General features: G+C 41.6%; 1 protein-coding gene across 10 annotated transcripts in view; it reads left to right on the top strand.

The window, feature by feature from the left end:
* Window positions 1-13,558, top strand: part of LOC143988215 (uncharacterized) — a 191,110-nt gene that overhangs the window by 40,830 nt on the left and 136,722 nt on the right. For all 10 annotated transcript variants that reach the window (XM_077487602.1, XM_077487607.1, XM_077487608.1 and 7 more), the window contains exons 14-22: window positions 1,369-1,502; window positions 4,693-4,814; window positions 4,947-5,174; window positions 7,710-7,946; window positions 11,293-11,412; window positions 11,766-11,971; window positions 12,129-12,198; window positions 13,014-13,181; window positions 13,309-13,422. In XM_077487602.1, coding sequence (XP_077343728.1) covers window positions 1,369-1,502; window positions 4,693-4,814; window positions 4,947-5,174; window positions 7,710-7,946; window positions 11,293-11,412; window positions 11,766-11,971; window positions 12,129-12,198; window positions 13,014-13,181; window positions 13,309-13,422 — 1,399 coding nt within the window. The remainder of the gene's footprint in view (window positions 1-1,368; window positions 1,503-4,692; window positions 4,815-4,946; window positions 5,175-7,709; window positions 7,947-11,292; window positions 11,413-11,765; window positions 11,972-12,128; window positions 12,199-13,013; window positions 13,182-13,308; window positions 13,423-13,558) is intronic.

The following is a 13,558-nucleotide window of genomic DNA, read 5'->3' on the forward strand; positions in this document are numbered from 1 at the left end:
AATTTTCTGCTGACTGCTGCCCCATCAAGGTACTGTTTCCTCATGTCACAGCCTTCAGCAGACAAAAAAACAGCACAGTATTGGTGTCACCATACCGTACTACAAATCTGAGACTAGCATCCAGAAGGCACTTTGCCTTCATCTCACACTACAGATATACTGTTATGAGGTCATGGGCATAGGCATGCCTAGGCACCCTTGTGCGCAGGAGAAATTCCAGACTAAAGGTACATTTTTCATCCTTTAATCTTCAGTTTATTTCCAATTTAAATTTGCAAGATTGCTTTCTGTTTGAAGAAGTAACAGTCAGCATTCTTTCTACCAGTTACATTACAACAAAGCTATTCTGCCTCTCATGTTCTCATCGGCTTTGAACTTCCATTTTCTGATCCCTTGCTCAGTGCATTTTAAGTATGCACTTGTCCATTATTGTATGAGAGAAGTTAGTTGTTTGTCCCTAGCCTCCAAGTAACGCCTGGCATTAATTTTAGCTAAGCACCATCTGATTTGAATGCACTTTACCCTGTGTAGTTCTGTGATGCAGCAATGGGAAGGATTGTCTTTCCCTCTCACTTCAGGACAGCTGCCTCCAGATCTCCTCACACAAATGCTATAAAGATATATTTCCTACTTGTTCACAGTCACTTACTGAGACGCAACTGAGGGTTGACAGGGCTAGTGATCTAGAAAAGTCACACACTGATTGACTTTACTTGTTTTGATCAGTTTTTACCATTAAACATATGCCATAAAAACAGCTGAGATGCTGAGATAGAGGCTTGGAGCAGTGACTTCTGAATGACTCAATGACAGTATGGTTAATGAACTACTTCAATTTACTAACTGTGTGTCTGCAGAGCTTTCTTTTTATTCATAGTTCTCTTTCGTTGATATCTGTTACCAGAGTGCAGGTGCACCAATATGTTATTTATACACATGTACATCATTAAATATATATCATCATTATATATATATATATATATATATATATATATATATATATATATATAATTCAAAAGCTCTGAAATATTAAAGTGACATCCTCTTTTCATAACGGCCTTTTAAACTAAACCCTCTTCCCCCGATACACCTGTAAAGTGCAACAATTGTGAACAGAATGCAGAACCTGACTATGTAATGTATGTAATGTGAAGGTTGATCTATTTTACTCATATAGCTAAACAAATAATGATTCGACTTTACTTCCTCTCTAATGCACACTTTTGGAGGTTGTAGCAGGTAGAAGGTTTCAGGTTTGTTTGGCTAGCATAACATTTCAGTCACCCTATTGTCCCCTTAGTTTGTGATATAGACTATGCTGCACCCATGGCCTGTTTTCATGATTTGCTTTCATGTGTTCCTTTTCAGTCAAGCACCTATCAAGCTGTACTTGTCACAGATGGTATCTACTCGTTCTGCTTGATGTATTTTGCAGATGGAGGAATGAACTGGAATTATTTATCAATTCCTTCAAATTACTTACCCAAGATGGGCTACTTTAGGTAATTCCCTCTTTAAGTAAATATGTCTAACAACTGAGTATGGAAATGTCAAAGACTTTATTAATGTTTTATCTTCAAAGTAAGGTAAAGAACTGGTTATGGTCCTAGGAACACATCTATATGTCAATACATGTTCGTGTTCAGTAGCAAAATTCTTATCATTTTGTACATTCAACATACTAAAAGTGTAAAAAAACCCTCTTATCCTTTATAGCCAAGAAAGCTGTCATATTTGCCACTTTTTGATTTGCAGTTGCCATTAGGCTTTATATGTGATCAGTTATGACACCAGCAGTTTGATGGCTTGGCGTTTTGGTTGACAGCAACTGTGATAGTTATCATTTAGTGCTGGTTCACACAGGGGAGGCTTCAAAGTCGTCTGACTCTGAAGCCGCCCTGTACAGCACGAATTCAGCATGGCTTGCAAAAAAGACTTCTGTATAGAAGTCAATGCAAGCCGCTCTGAAGTTGCCCCAAAGTAATACAGGAACCTTTTTCTAAGTCGGAGCGACTTGAGTTGCTCCTATTAGAACGGTTCCATTGCAATGCATGGAGCGTGATTTGTCAGGCGGATAAGTCATCTGACATGTCGCCTTTGTGGGAGCCGGTACTTATGGCATGCCTTGAATATAACTGTTTTGGGAGGCAGGTGAATTGGTAGGTTTAGTTCCACTTAAAATTAAATAACCTGGATTCTTTATTGCAAAATTCAGAGTTCAGTAACAATTATGGTATTTAAGGTTTGGTAAATTTTACCTACGCGAGACTCAGTCAGATTGGTCACATCATTGTATTTTTCAGTGATTCAAAATGGATTCCAAAGAAACATCCTTTCTGCCACACACATTCACTGTCCATGTGACACCCTACAAATGAGGAGTTTAGATTGAAAATTTTATTAGAATTTACAAGATCTACGTGCCTTAGTTTCACATTTTAAATAATGTACATTTTTGCTGACTCTTTAAATCTTGCTCAGCTTTCCTACCCTCTAGTTTTCAAATAGGAGGCATATGATTGACTGGATAAAATTAAATTTAATTGCCCAGTATATAAATCATGTCATTTAGTTTACATAATCCATGCACATTTTTTATGACACTAACCATGACAGTTTGAATTGTATTGAAATAACTATAATAGAAGATAGATTGTAAAACGTTGTCTACACATTGCAATAGCTTTTTTCTTCTTTGTTTACAGCATGATTGTAAAGTTTTTATGAGCAGCAAAGCTTGCACGTGTATCTAAACCCCAAGCCATAAATTAAACATGTTGCAGCTTACTAGTCCTTGGTGTGGTGGCTGGTGTTTGGCGAATGGTTCAGCCCGAGCATGAGTTTGGGTCAAACATTGGCTGTTTGCCCCTTCCGGGAATGCGCTGCACAGTGCATTCTTTGCCCTGATTGGGCAAAACTTTCAGGTAAAAGCTGCTTGTTAAGGAGAGGAGCCAGGAAACCGTCCGTGGCATCCTTAACCACTTCAATACCAGGCACTTAGACACCTTCCTGCCCAGGCCAATTTTCATCTTTCAGCACTGTCGCAATTTGAATGACAATTGCGCCGTCATACAAGACTGTACCCAAACATATTTTTTATCATTTTGTTCCCACAAATAGAGCTTTCTTTTGGTGGTATATGATCACCTCTGCAATTTTTTATTTTTTGCGCAACAAATAAAAAAGTCTGATCATTTTGAAAAAAACAAGTTTTTCTTTGTTTCTGTAAATTTTTTTGTAAATAAGTAAGTTTTCTCCTTCAATGATGGGCACTGATATGGCTGCACTGATGGGCACTGATAAGGCAGGACTGATGGACACAGATGAGGTGGCACCAATGAGATGGCACTGATGGGCACTGATGATGGGCACTGATGGGTGGCACTGATGGGCACTGATAGGTGGCACTTGTATGCGGCACTGATGGGTGGCGCTTTACCGAGTTCGTTGCAGTGGTGTGTCAGCCTGACACACCGCACCCCCGATCGCCGTGATGTGCGCTCCCATGGGTGGCTGTTATCCAGAAGGACGTCATATGACACTCAGTCAGGATAACTGAACCACCGCCCGGCCGTCATTCTGCATTAATATATTTAAAAAAAACAACAACAGTGTGGGGGACCCCCCCAATCCATACCAGGCACTTTGGGTCTGGTATAGATTTTAAGGGAAACCTCTCACCAAAATGTGAATGTTGATTGGGACAAGTGTCTCTTCGCCATTACCCTGGGCTGTGGTTGTGGGGGCTTGCCTTTTGCCAGTTCTTATAAAGGTAATGGCGGGGCCACCTGGTGATGTGACCTGGTGGCACCGCCCCTCTTGTGACATCACCAACCAGTGCATGTTCGTTCAGTAACATCACAAGGGGCAGTGCCGCCTAGTGATGTTGCCAGGTGGCTCCGCCCTTACCTATATAAGAACGGTCAAATGGCAAGCCAGCCATGCATGTTAAAGGGGGCTTCTAGATTCTAATAAGCCCCCCTCCCACAGCTCTCCACAACCACAGCCCAGGGTTGAGGGGAAGAGATCCTTGTCCCCATCAACATGTTTGCATTGATACATGTCTCCCAGGGCAGTACCTGAACCATCATACCCCTTTGATGGCCAATTACGTGCGTATAAGCCTTAAAAATGGGCACTTTTGATTTGTCATGTTCAATTCCCATAGACTTCAATCAAGTTTGTTGTTTGGTGCAGAGCTTTTTACCCAACAATAGTGGTGGCTACATTGATTTTCTTTTTCCAAGCTTCATTTGCTTTATTTTTCACCTGAAAATCCTGCAAATAGCACACTTTCTGTCCCTGGGTGGCAACACATACTCCTCTACTGATTCTGTGGAGTGAGCAATGGTTGTCATCCTAGTCCACTCTCCTGATCTGGACTTCAAAAATAACTGTATGTTTGTATCGCCATGTAATGGGGGGTAGGGCAATTGGTAGATTATTGAAGAAAGCTAGGAAGGTAGATATTCTTTGGTGCAGCTTACACGAAGTGACATGGACATGGCATTTATGGCAATATCAAGATTTTCTGTATGTGCTGAAAATGTTCAAATTCAGCCATCACATCTAAGGACTATAAGCTGCAAAATATTGCATTTTTATTATTGCGTTTAGTGATCCTTTACTCTTTAAAACTGTAACCGATGTTATATATTTACTGTGTTTTCTATGACTGTGTTTTATTTGTAGCGGAGAATCTTCATATTACAGTGCTGCTGCCAATTTCCCAGCATACAATGACCCACAAACAAATTATGGTGTTAGTATCCAGAAAAGGTACACTCCAGATCAGTACATAGGACAAAACACAAGTAAGTGCATTGATATTTCACCTGAAACATTTTACTGATAAAGTATCTCTTACAAAACAGTTAGGTAATTAAGGCATTCTACACACTGTATAATCTCACATAAATGCAAGTTTTAATTGTGTTTTTTTGCAGATAAAAAAGGTTATTGGGCATATCGGCTGGAATATAACTCAGGATACACAGCAAATTACAGAAAGCAATGTTTAAACTGGTACTATAATGACATTAACTCTTATGAATTCCCTTACTGGATGTATTATTCACGCCCATGCCCATGTACATACTGGCAGGCCGTATTTGATTCTTCCTACAGACAGGCAAATATTCTACCGTACTATGGCATTCCTCAGAAATACTCAGGTCAGTCTTTTTGTGTCTATGTCTATTTTTCACCATCATATTAGAAATGAGTGCAGAGCACATTTATGTCAGAGCAGAAAACCCTAGATCTGAGAGACCTATGCCAGAGACATCACATAAGTCTCTCAGCCTGCGTTTATTTATGTCCTTCGTATTTCTCATATTGCACTTCCCCTGTACTTTGCTCTTCTGTTTGATTTAACATGTTCATGGAAAAAAATAACCTCACTCTATAAACTTTTATTGCCTCAATAAATATTACTTCCATAACGTCTAATGATCATAAAAGCTGTAAAATAATCCATGTAACAATTATGGTGGAAGGGAGGGGGTTAATTTCAGGATGAAAAAAAATCCAATCAACCATTGCATGAACCAATATATTTTGCTCATATAAACAAATTGCATGTAAGACATGCCAGGTTATTAGGGAATGTTCTTTAGGTTAATAATAGTTAACTGCATAGGCGTGCGCACACACTAATCACCCCATGTGGGGAAAATCCCCCCTGTTTAGATCCCTGATATTTCAACAAAGCCCCCTAACAGGTCTCCTAAAAAGAAATAATAAAAAAACTAAATTGTCAAAAATAATATAAAATAAAATAATAAAAATTAAAATGATTGACACCGTCCACTCCCATACTGACACCGATCTCTGCCCTACTGACACCATCCATTGCTCTACTGACACTGTTAGTAGATATACACATGCATACACATATGTGTTTGAGCTTTGGGGTGCACACCCTAATGCAATAGGCTGTGCGCACCTATGGTTAACTAACACTTTTCAATTTGATTTGGGGAGGATTGTTAAAATCCAGCTCCACACCATGACTGAGGTTTAAGGCTGGGTTCACACTTAGTGCGGTCACGACTCACAGCAGTGGTCCGGTACATCTCTCTCTCTGTTTTTTTGTACAATTCTCCTTTAAGGGGGCATGACAAGGGGTGTGTCCTATGCCTGCATTATTTTTCTTATAGGTGTCCCTCATTCTCATCTCAGAAAGTTGGGAGGTATAGGTATAAAATTTAGATACTTTATGCTGGACACAGTCATTTACATCTGTGCTCCTCCCCATCAGATGTTTACAATATATTTGTAGTAAAGGTGTCACTTTTTCACATCTGGACCTCCTTATAATTTGTTACATTTTGCACTATAGAGAATACATTAGTGTAGTGGGATACCAGCTTTCCATTATAACTTTCCAAAATCTTTACTGAACATGGAATTTCTTTTTCTCAAACAGTTTTAAGTAGTTAGAACCAGTTAGCCATCAGCCCAGATGTTGATCAGAACATTATTGTATATGGTATTACAGTGCTCTGAAATCGGCTCACTACCCCCCAGTCATGGGCCAAGCTCATGATGTGACATGCACTGTTTGCATGTTACACAGAATGTATTTGTCTGCAGAAACAAATTAAATCACATAACGTCAGCACAGGTTCTTCTCTGCTTCGTGTTTTCTATGTGCGGGACTACTGGTTATCAGCAGTGCTTGGGTTCCTGAAGCTGGATAAGGAAAATATGCTCAGTACAGGGGTTGGATTAGATGTTAGGATTGCGGGAAAGTTCAACTAAAACTTTAGTTATAGCATACCTTTTCATTTATTTAACATCAGCATTGTACTAACAATACAAACAGACGAGTTATTTTTAACAATTGAATTAATAGTTATAAATTTACTTGAAAAATATCCTTTCATGGTGTGATTGCTGCCTGTCTGCAGGCCATCTCTTTCCACAACTTCCTGGATTCCCTGCATGCTTTAAAGATTCTTCTCTGCTGCTTAATTTCAAATTCTAAAGACTACATATCCCATGGTACTTTGCTGCCCGTGATCCTTATACTGTTTCTGCTTCCTTAAATTCCTACTCTGAGCACCTCTGTAGCTGAGAAGTAGGCACAGGCAGTGCCTACTTACGGGGTATAGTGAATACATTTCACAGAGTTCATGGAAGTAAATGTGTGGGAATCGTTTTCAGACTTCAAGATTGTTCACATTTGTAGGAGTAGACTACAAATAATAGAAATACAATGTGGAAAATGAATATAGGATTTTACATTTTGACCATAGATATGCTTTCAGTGTTCTTTTTTAGGGGTTATGTTTTGAGGGAGAATTATGTATTAAGAGCTCACTCTAGGTGTTAATAATGTTATCATTTAGGGTTGCAGAGGAGTTGAGATAAAGTGTTAATGACTTGCTGCAAGGGTGAGTGTTAGGGGTAAGTTTTCAGGTGAAAAATGGGTTCAATTTTAGAGAGTGCTTTAGTACAGAAAATAATACACAGACCAACTCCAATGTTCACACTGATTTTTAGCTCCAAGTTTTTTTTTATTCAGAAACACTTGTAGTATCAAGCTGAATTATTTCCAAATCATACACTTTCAGACGGTGCTGTTGTTATGTCAACTTTAATTATTTCAAATGTCTATCTGATATATGTGATGTTATTATTCAGACATGAATACATAAATGTGGTACCTATGGTATTCACTACTTGTTGTTTCCCCCTTTCAGATTGGTATAGTCAGTCCTACACTTTTCAGACTGCATTTCCAACTTGGTTTGGAGGAGGAACAAGGTGCTACTACAGTTACTGGGGTAGTTTGACCTATGGGGAGAAAGAGAGATATTTACCAACTCCCTGGACATATGAGAACAGCTGGCTTCGGTGGTATAACCCATACTATTACTACAGTTGGTATTATAGCTACTACCTGTCACAGATGCAAATGATCAGACAGCAATACCAAGGTACTGTAACTACTGTAGTATCACAAAGAAAAACAAAAAAAAGTACTTAACAAATGACTCTTTTCTACATTATGCATTACCTAGACCAGGAGTGGGCAACCTTTTTAGCACAATGTGCCAAAAAATGTTTTCAAAGAAACTGAGCATACCTATTTCATAACAAAAAAATTTCAACATCACACTCTCAATCACAAAAAGGATTTTTTATAAAGTAAATGCTGTAAATTACTTGGATAATAGTGACAAATTAACATCCTGCACTGTCACTCCTCAGATCAGCCCCAATTCCTGCACCCTCGCACCTCAGATCCCTGTACCCCATGCAAATCTGTTTCACCACTGTACCCCCTGCTCATCTGTCCCACCAATGTAACTTCTTTCTCCTCTGCCTCACCACTGTACCCCACTGCACATCTGCCCCACCTCTGTAACCCCCTGCTCATCTGTCCCACCTCTGAACCCCCTTCTCATCTGCCCCAACACTGAAATCCGGGGCCGGCGCTCCTGCTAGGCAAACTAGGCAGCCTCCTAGGGCGCACTGCTGCCTAGGTGAGCAGCCACAGCCGGTTCGTGATCTCCAGAGGATCGGTTCCTCCTTGCTATTTGGTGTGGAGTGTAGCAGGAGGCAGCTTCCGCAGCTCATCTGGCTGGCTGCTGATGCAGAGTTGCTGGGCAGGGAGAAGAAGAAGGAGCAGGCAGATTCTCCCTCCCCCGGAGTGACCATGCCAATGTCCAGCAGCTGTGTCAGCTCTCTACCCGCCTCCCTCCCTCCCTGGGCGATGTACAACCACTGAAAGAGCAGGTCGGCGGCATTGTGGACAGAGACAGCCGGGATGGATCCCGGACTGGCCATAGGACACATGCTGGGCTGAGACCGCTGGGCCACTTGTCCTGGAGGAGCCCAAAGCAAAGCTGCTCCTGAAACCCGTCCCACCCAGCCTCTCCACAGCTGGCTGCCAGAGACCAGGGGTGGAAACGAGTGATCAGCTGATCTGATGGGGAGGAGTTGGAGGAGGACTCCTGTGTGTTAGCAGTGACTCACAACCTGTAGGAGACCCTTGATCCTACAGACATCTCCTGATCTTGGGACTAATGACACAAACTGCTGCCTGTTGCCTGACATGTGGAGGGAGCTGGAAAGAAGTGCCAGTTGCCCAAGGTAAGAACTTGTCAGGTGGTGGGGGAAGTGCTAGGGATGAAGGCTTCCATAGGAGGACCAAACCTTCTTACTGGTGTGTGACCCCTCCACCTGGCTGCACCCCCTCTCCTGTCCACCTGGCTCAATCCCTCCACCTGGCTGCACCACCTTCCTTGTCAAACTGGTTGCACTCCCATCTCCTGTTCACCTGGCTCCATCCCTCCACCTGGCTGCACCTCCTTCTCCTGTCTGCCTGGCTCCATCTTTCCCCCACCTGGCTGCACCTCCCTCTCCTCTCCACCTTGCTCCATCCTCCCTCCACCTGGCTGAACCCCCTCTTCTGTCCATCTAACTTCATCCCTGCACCTGGCTGAACTACCTCTCCTTTCCGCCTGGCTGCACCCTCCTAGTATGTCCACCTGGCTCCATCCCTCCACCTGGCTGTACCCCCCTCTCCTGTCCATCTGGCTCCATCTTCCCTCCACCTGGCTGCACCCCTTCTTCTGTCCACCTGGCTCTATCCTCCCCCCACCTGGCTGTACTCTCTCTACTGTCCACCTGGCTCCATCCCTTCACCTGGCTGCACCCCCTCTTCTGTCCACCTGGCTCTATCCTCCCACCACCTGGCTATACCCTCCTTTCCTGTCCACCTGGCTGCATCCTCAACCCCACCTGGCTGCACTCCCTCTACTGTCCACCTGGCTCCCTCCCTCTACCTGGCTGCACCTCCTTCCTTGTCCACCTGGCTCCATCCCTCCACCTGGCTGCACTCCCATCTTCTGCCCACCCAGCTGCACCCCCTCTCTTGTCCACCTGGCTCCATCCTTCCCCCACCTGACTTCACCTCCCTCTCCTCTCTACCTGGCTCCATCCTTTCTCCACCTGGCTGTATCCCCCTCTCCTGTACACCAGGCTCCATCCTCCCCCCACCTGGCTGCACCCCCTCTCCTGTCCACCTGACTCATCCCTTCACCAGGAATTCTGGTGCTAAAATGTGTTTGTTTGTTTTTTATTTTGGGGGGGCGCAAGTAGCTGGCCTTGCCTTGGGTGCAAAATAGTCTAGCACTGGCCTTGCTGAAACCCCCTGCTCATCTGTCCCACCACTGTAACCCCTTCTCATCTGGCCCAGCACGGAACCCCCTGCTCTTCTGTCCCATCGCTGAACCCCCTTCTCATCTCTTTCTCCACTGTACCCCCCTGTACATCTGCCCCACCACTGTACCCTCCTGCTCTTCTGTCCCACCTCTGAAACTCCCCTGCTCATATGCCCCACCTCTGTACCATCTTCTCATCTACAGCATGATATGCGTTACATGCACAATGATGAGCTCAAGTCAAGAAATGATGCAGAGCTGAGGGGTCAGAAGTAACTGACACATATACGCACACACATAATTATATATACTGTATATATACTGTACTGTATATATTCTGTATATATATATATATATATATATATATATATATATATATATATATATATATATATATAATATATATTTCAACAAAGTTTCCACAAGATCAACAGTAGTTCCACAAATTGTCACCTGATTGTGGTTTTCTCAATCATAGTGAAATCCGTTCTTTCCGTGTTTTACAGTGGCAACTAAGTGAGTCATCTTCCTCCAAATGGTAGGTGAGGCAGGGCTAGCAGGCCTGTAATTGGCTTTAGCAGTAACGGAATTACAGTCCTCCTCCTCCTGGATACAGGGACCGTCCCCCTAGCAGAACTGCACCCAATCTCTTCCCTATCATAAAAGCTGGCGATCGCTGCTACAGAAAAGTTAGAGAACCAAACAATGTTTCCCATCTTTTACAATGTGTGGGGGTGCAGTATCTTCCCCTCAGTGCAGGTGCAGTGTGGGAAAGTCTGAGATTGGAATGCATTAGGGCGGCAGAAGCTGTCTCACTAACGCTTCTCTGCTGATGGAGAGGGAGTCGCATGCCAGCAAAGGCTTTGTGTGCCGCTTGTGGCACTACATGCCGGGGGCTGCCTGCTCCTAACCTAGACTTTACTTTTTGCAGTGGTTGAGATAAACATTTGTAGGACTCAATGAAGGTGCTTTTACGTCTGATTTTCTAAATTCTCAAATAACGTGCTATTTTTTTTATATATCTTACACTAACCTAAATCCATACAATTGGCATAGACTGATTTTCCTATTGGTGTATTATATTTTTTTACATGTTTTCTTTTTGTGCTTGCAGAACAGGAAGTGAATCCTTATAATAACTGTTGCTTATACTCTGGTTCTTCATACCTCTGTTCCTTATACCGACAAAGAAGACCTTATGATTTCTGTGCTGGATATGTTCCACCAAGATTTGGTAAGCTATTAATAAAACACTCCTAAGCACATTAGTAGAGTAGTAGTAGAGTTACAGAGAATTAGAGTAGAGAATTACAACAAACTGCATATTTATATTTTAAAGTGAACCTGTCACTAGGCAGTGTTGTATAACGCTGCATCAAGTATTTATTTGCAGGGTTTAATGTCACCTTTTTACCTTATTTATAAACACGTAAAAATAGAATAGTGTGGAATATTGCTAAACAAGGCTTTGTAAATAGCGCAAAACTCAAAAGAGCAAAAACTAGGAGATTTGACAAAATAGCTTTTTATGCTTTTAAAACAGACCCCTTAATATTGTGAGTTTATCTATTTATTCATTTTTTTCAGGATTCCTGTTTGGAGACCCTCACATCAACACACTGGATGATGTACAATATACTTTTAATGGACTGGGGGAGTTTACCTTGGCCAATGTTAGAAATGAGAACAATACACTTATATTCACACTCCAAGGACGCACAGCCTTGGCTGGCAATGACACACAAGCAACTAACTTTGTTGGACTGGCTGCAATGATTCAAAATCAAACAACGGTAAGATTAACGTATCAGGTATAGGAGACTTTTCATTGCTTTATAGTACTTGTATATGGTAACAGAAATAACATACAATCCACATGGTGCAAGTCTTTTTGTGCTGCCCAAAGCTAAAAAAAATGCATAACTGATGGTTTTTGGTTATTTGTTTTAGGTGGAGTGGTTACTGCAGGACAAAAATACAACCATTGTGAAGATTAACGGTACCGCATTTACCTTACCAGGTAACACAGCTTCAGTTTTTATTAATAAATAGTGTGTTAATATAGGAATGAGCTCAGTGTTTGGACCCAACGTAAGTTTAGGACATTCTGCATGGATGCACAAGACAGCTTCTAGCTCTCAATGGTTGCTAAGGAAGCAATGGGTGCTGGATCCTTATCAACCACTGACATCAACCTACTCAATTACTTACATGGCTGCAAATACCCAGCCACATAAGCACATGGACAGGGATTGTAGGGGTTACACCATTGCTTACATGTAGCCACAAGGCCAAATTTGGGAAATAGCATATGACAACTATGTCACCACTATCTCTGCCTCTTCCCGTATATCGCTCATAACAGCTCGGGGAGCTGTCATTTGCAGCAACTTAAAACATATTTTTCCTCTATAAATGTCAGTACTTAAAAAAAAATCATTGCTCCCATCCAAATGTTTTTTGTTTTTTTTTCATTGATCCCCAAGGCAGTGTACACCACCAACTTGCCCCAACTTACAACTCTTTGCCTATTAGCCCAGAAAATGAGCACTTTTGATTTGACAGATTTGGCTCCATTGACGTCAATAGGGTTCACATTTGAACCCTGCTTGAACCAAACCTACAGGATTTATATACATTTATTAGTCACATGGTTCTAAAGTATGTTAATGGGTTTGATTTCTGTAATCTGTAATCACTTTCTGTAAGTCTCTTTAAAGTAATTTAAAATAAACTGAATTAATTAACCATTAACTTATACATATATTACGTGATCTTTTTAGCTGTGTCACGTGGATATAGTTTAATTTTCAATGATTTGCTTTTTTTTTAAAGATAATGCTACGCAGTTGGGTACATTGACCCTGGAGAAGACAGATAAAAATGAAATAATGGCTACCTTTGATGGTGGGATCTCAGTCACAGTGTCTGCTAAGGTGGGAGCTTTGAGCTTTACCACAATGCTAGACGTTACTTACAAGAACAAGACAGATGGCCTTTTGGGTGAGTTATGTTTTATAATGCTGACTGCAAAATAAAAATGTACACCTCTTCCTTTATGGAGACTGATTAATCATAATAGCAGGTCCAGCAGTGAAAGTAAAAACTAAATGGTGATATGTCGTTTTAGGTGTGTTTAATGATGATAAAACTGATGATCTGATGGCTTCTAATGGAACAAAACTGAAATTTGATGGTATAAAGCTCCCCAATGAATCCCTTATTTTTGAAATTGGAATGACATGTAAGTATCTGTTCAATACATTTACATACTGTTTGGTGGAAAAAAAAAAACGTAGAACTAGACAGATATAAAAGACAAAAAATAACGCCGCTCTTATCAGTAATACAATGGAGTTGATTTACTAGAGCTGGAGAGT

The sequence above is a fragment of the Lithobates pipiens genome, unplaced genomic scaffold (assembly GCF_037356315.1).
Source record: "Lithobates pipiens isolate NorthernLeopardFrog02 unplaced genomic scaffold, aLitPip1_a1.2 Scaffold_18, whole genome shotgun sequence".
Taxonomy (NCBI): domain Eukaryota; kingdom Metazoa; phylum Chordata; class Amphibia; order Anura; family Ranidae; genus Lithobates; species Lithobates pipiens.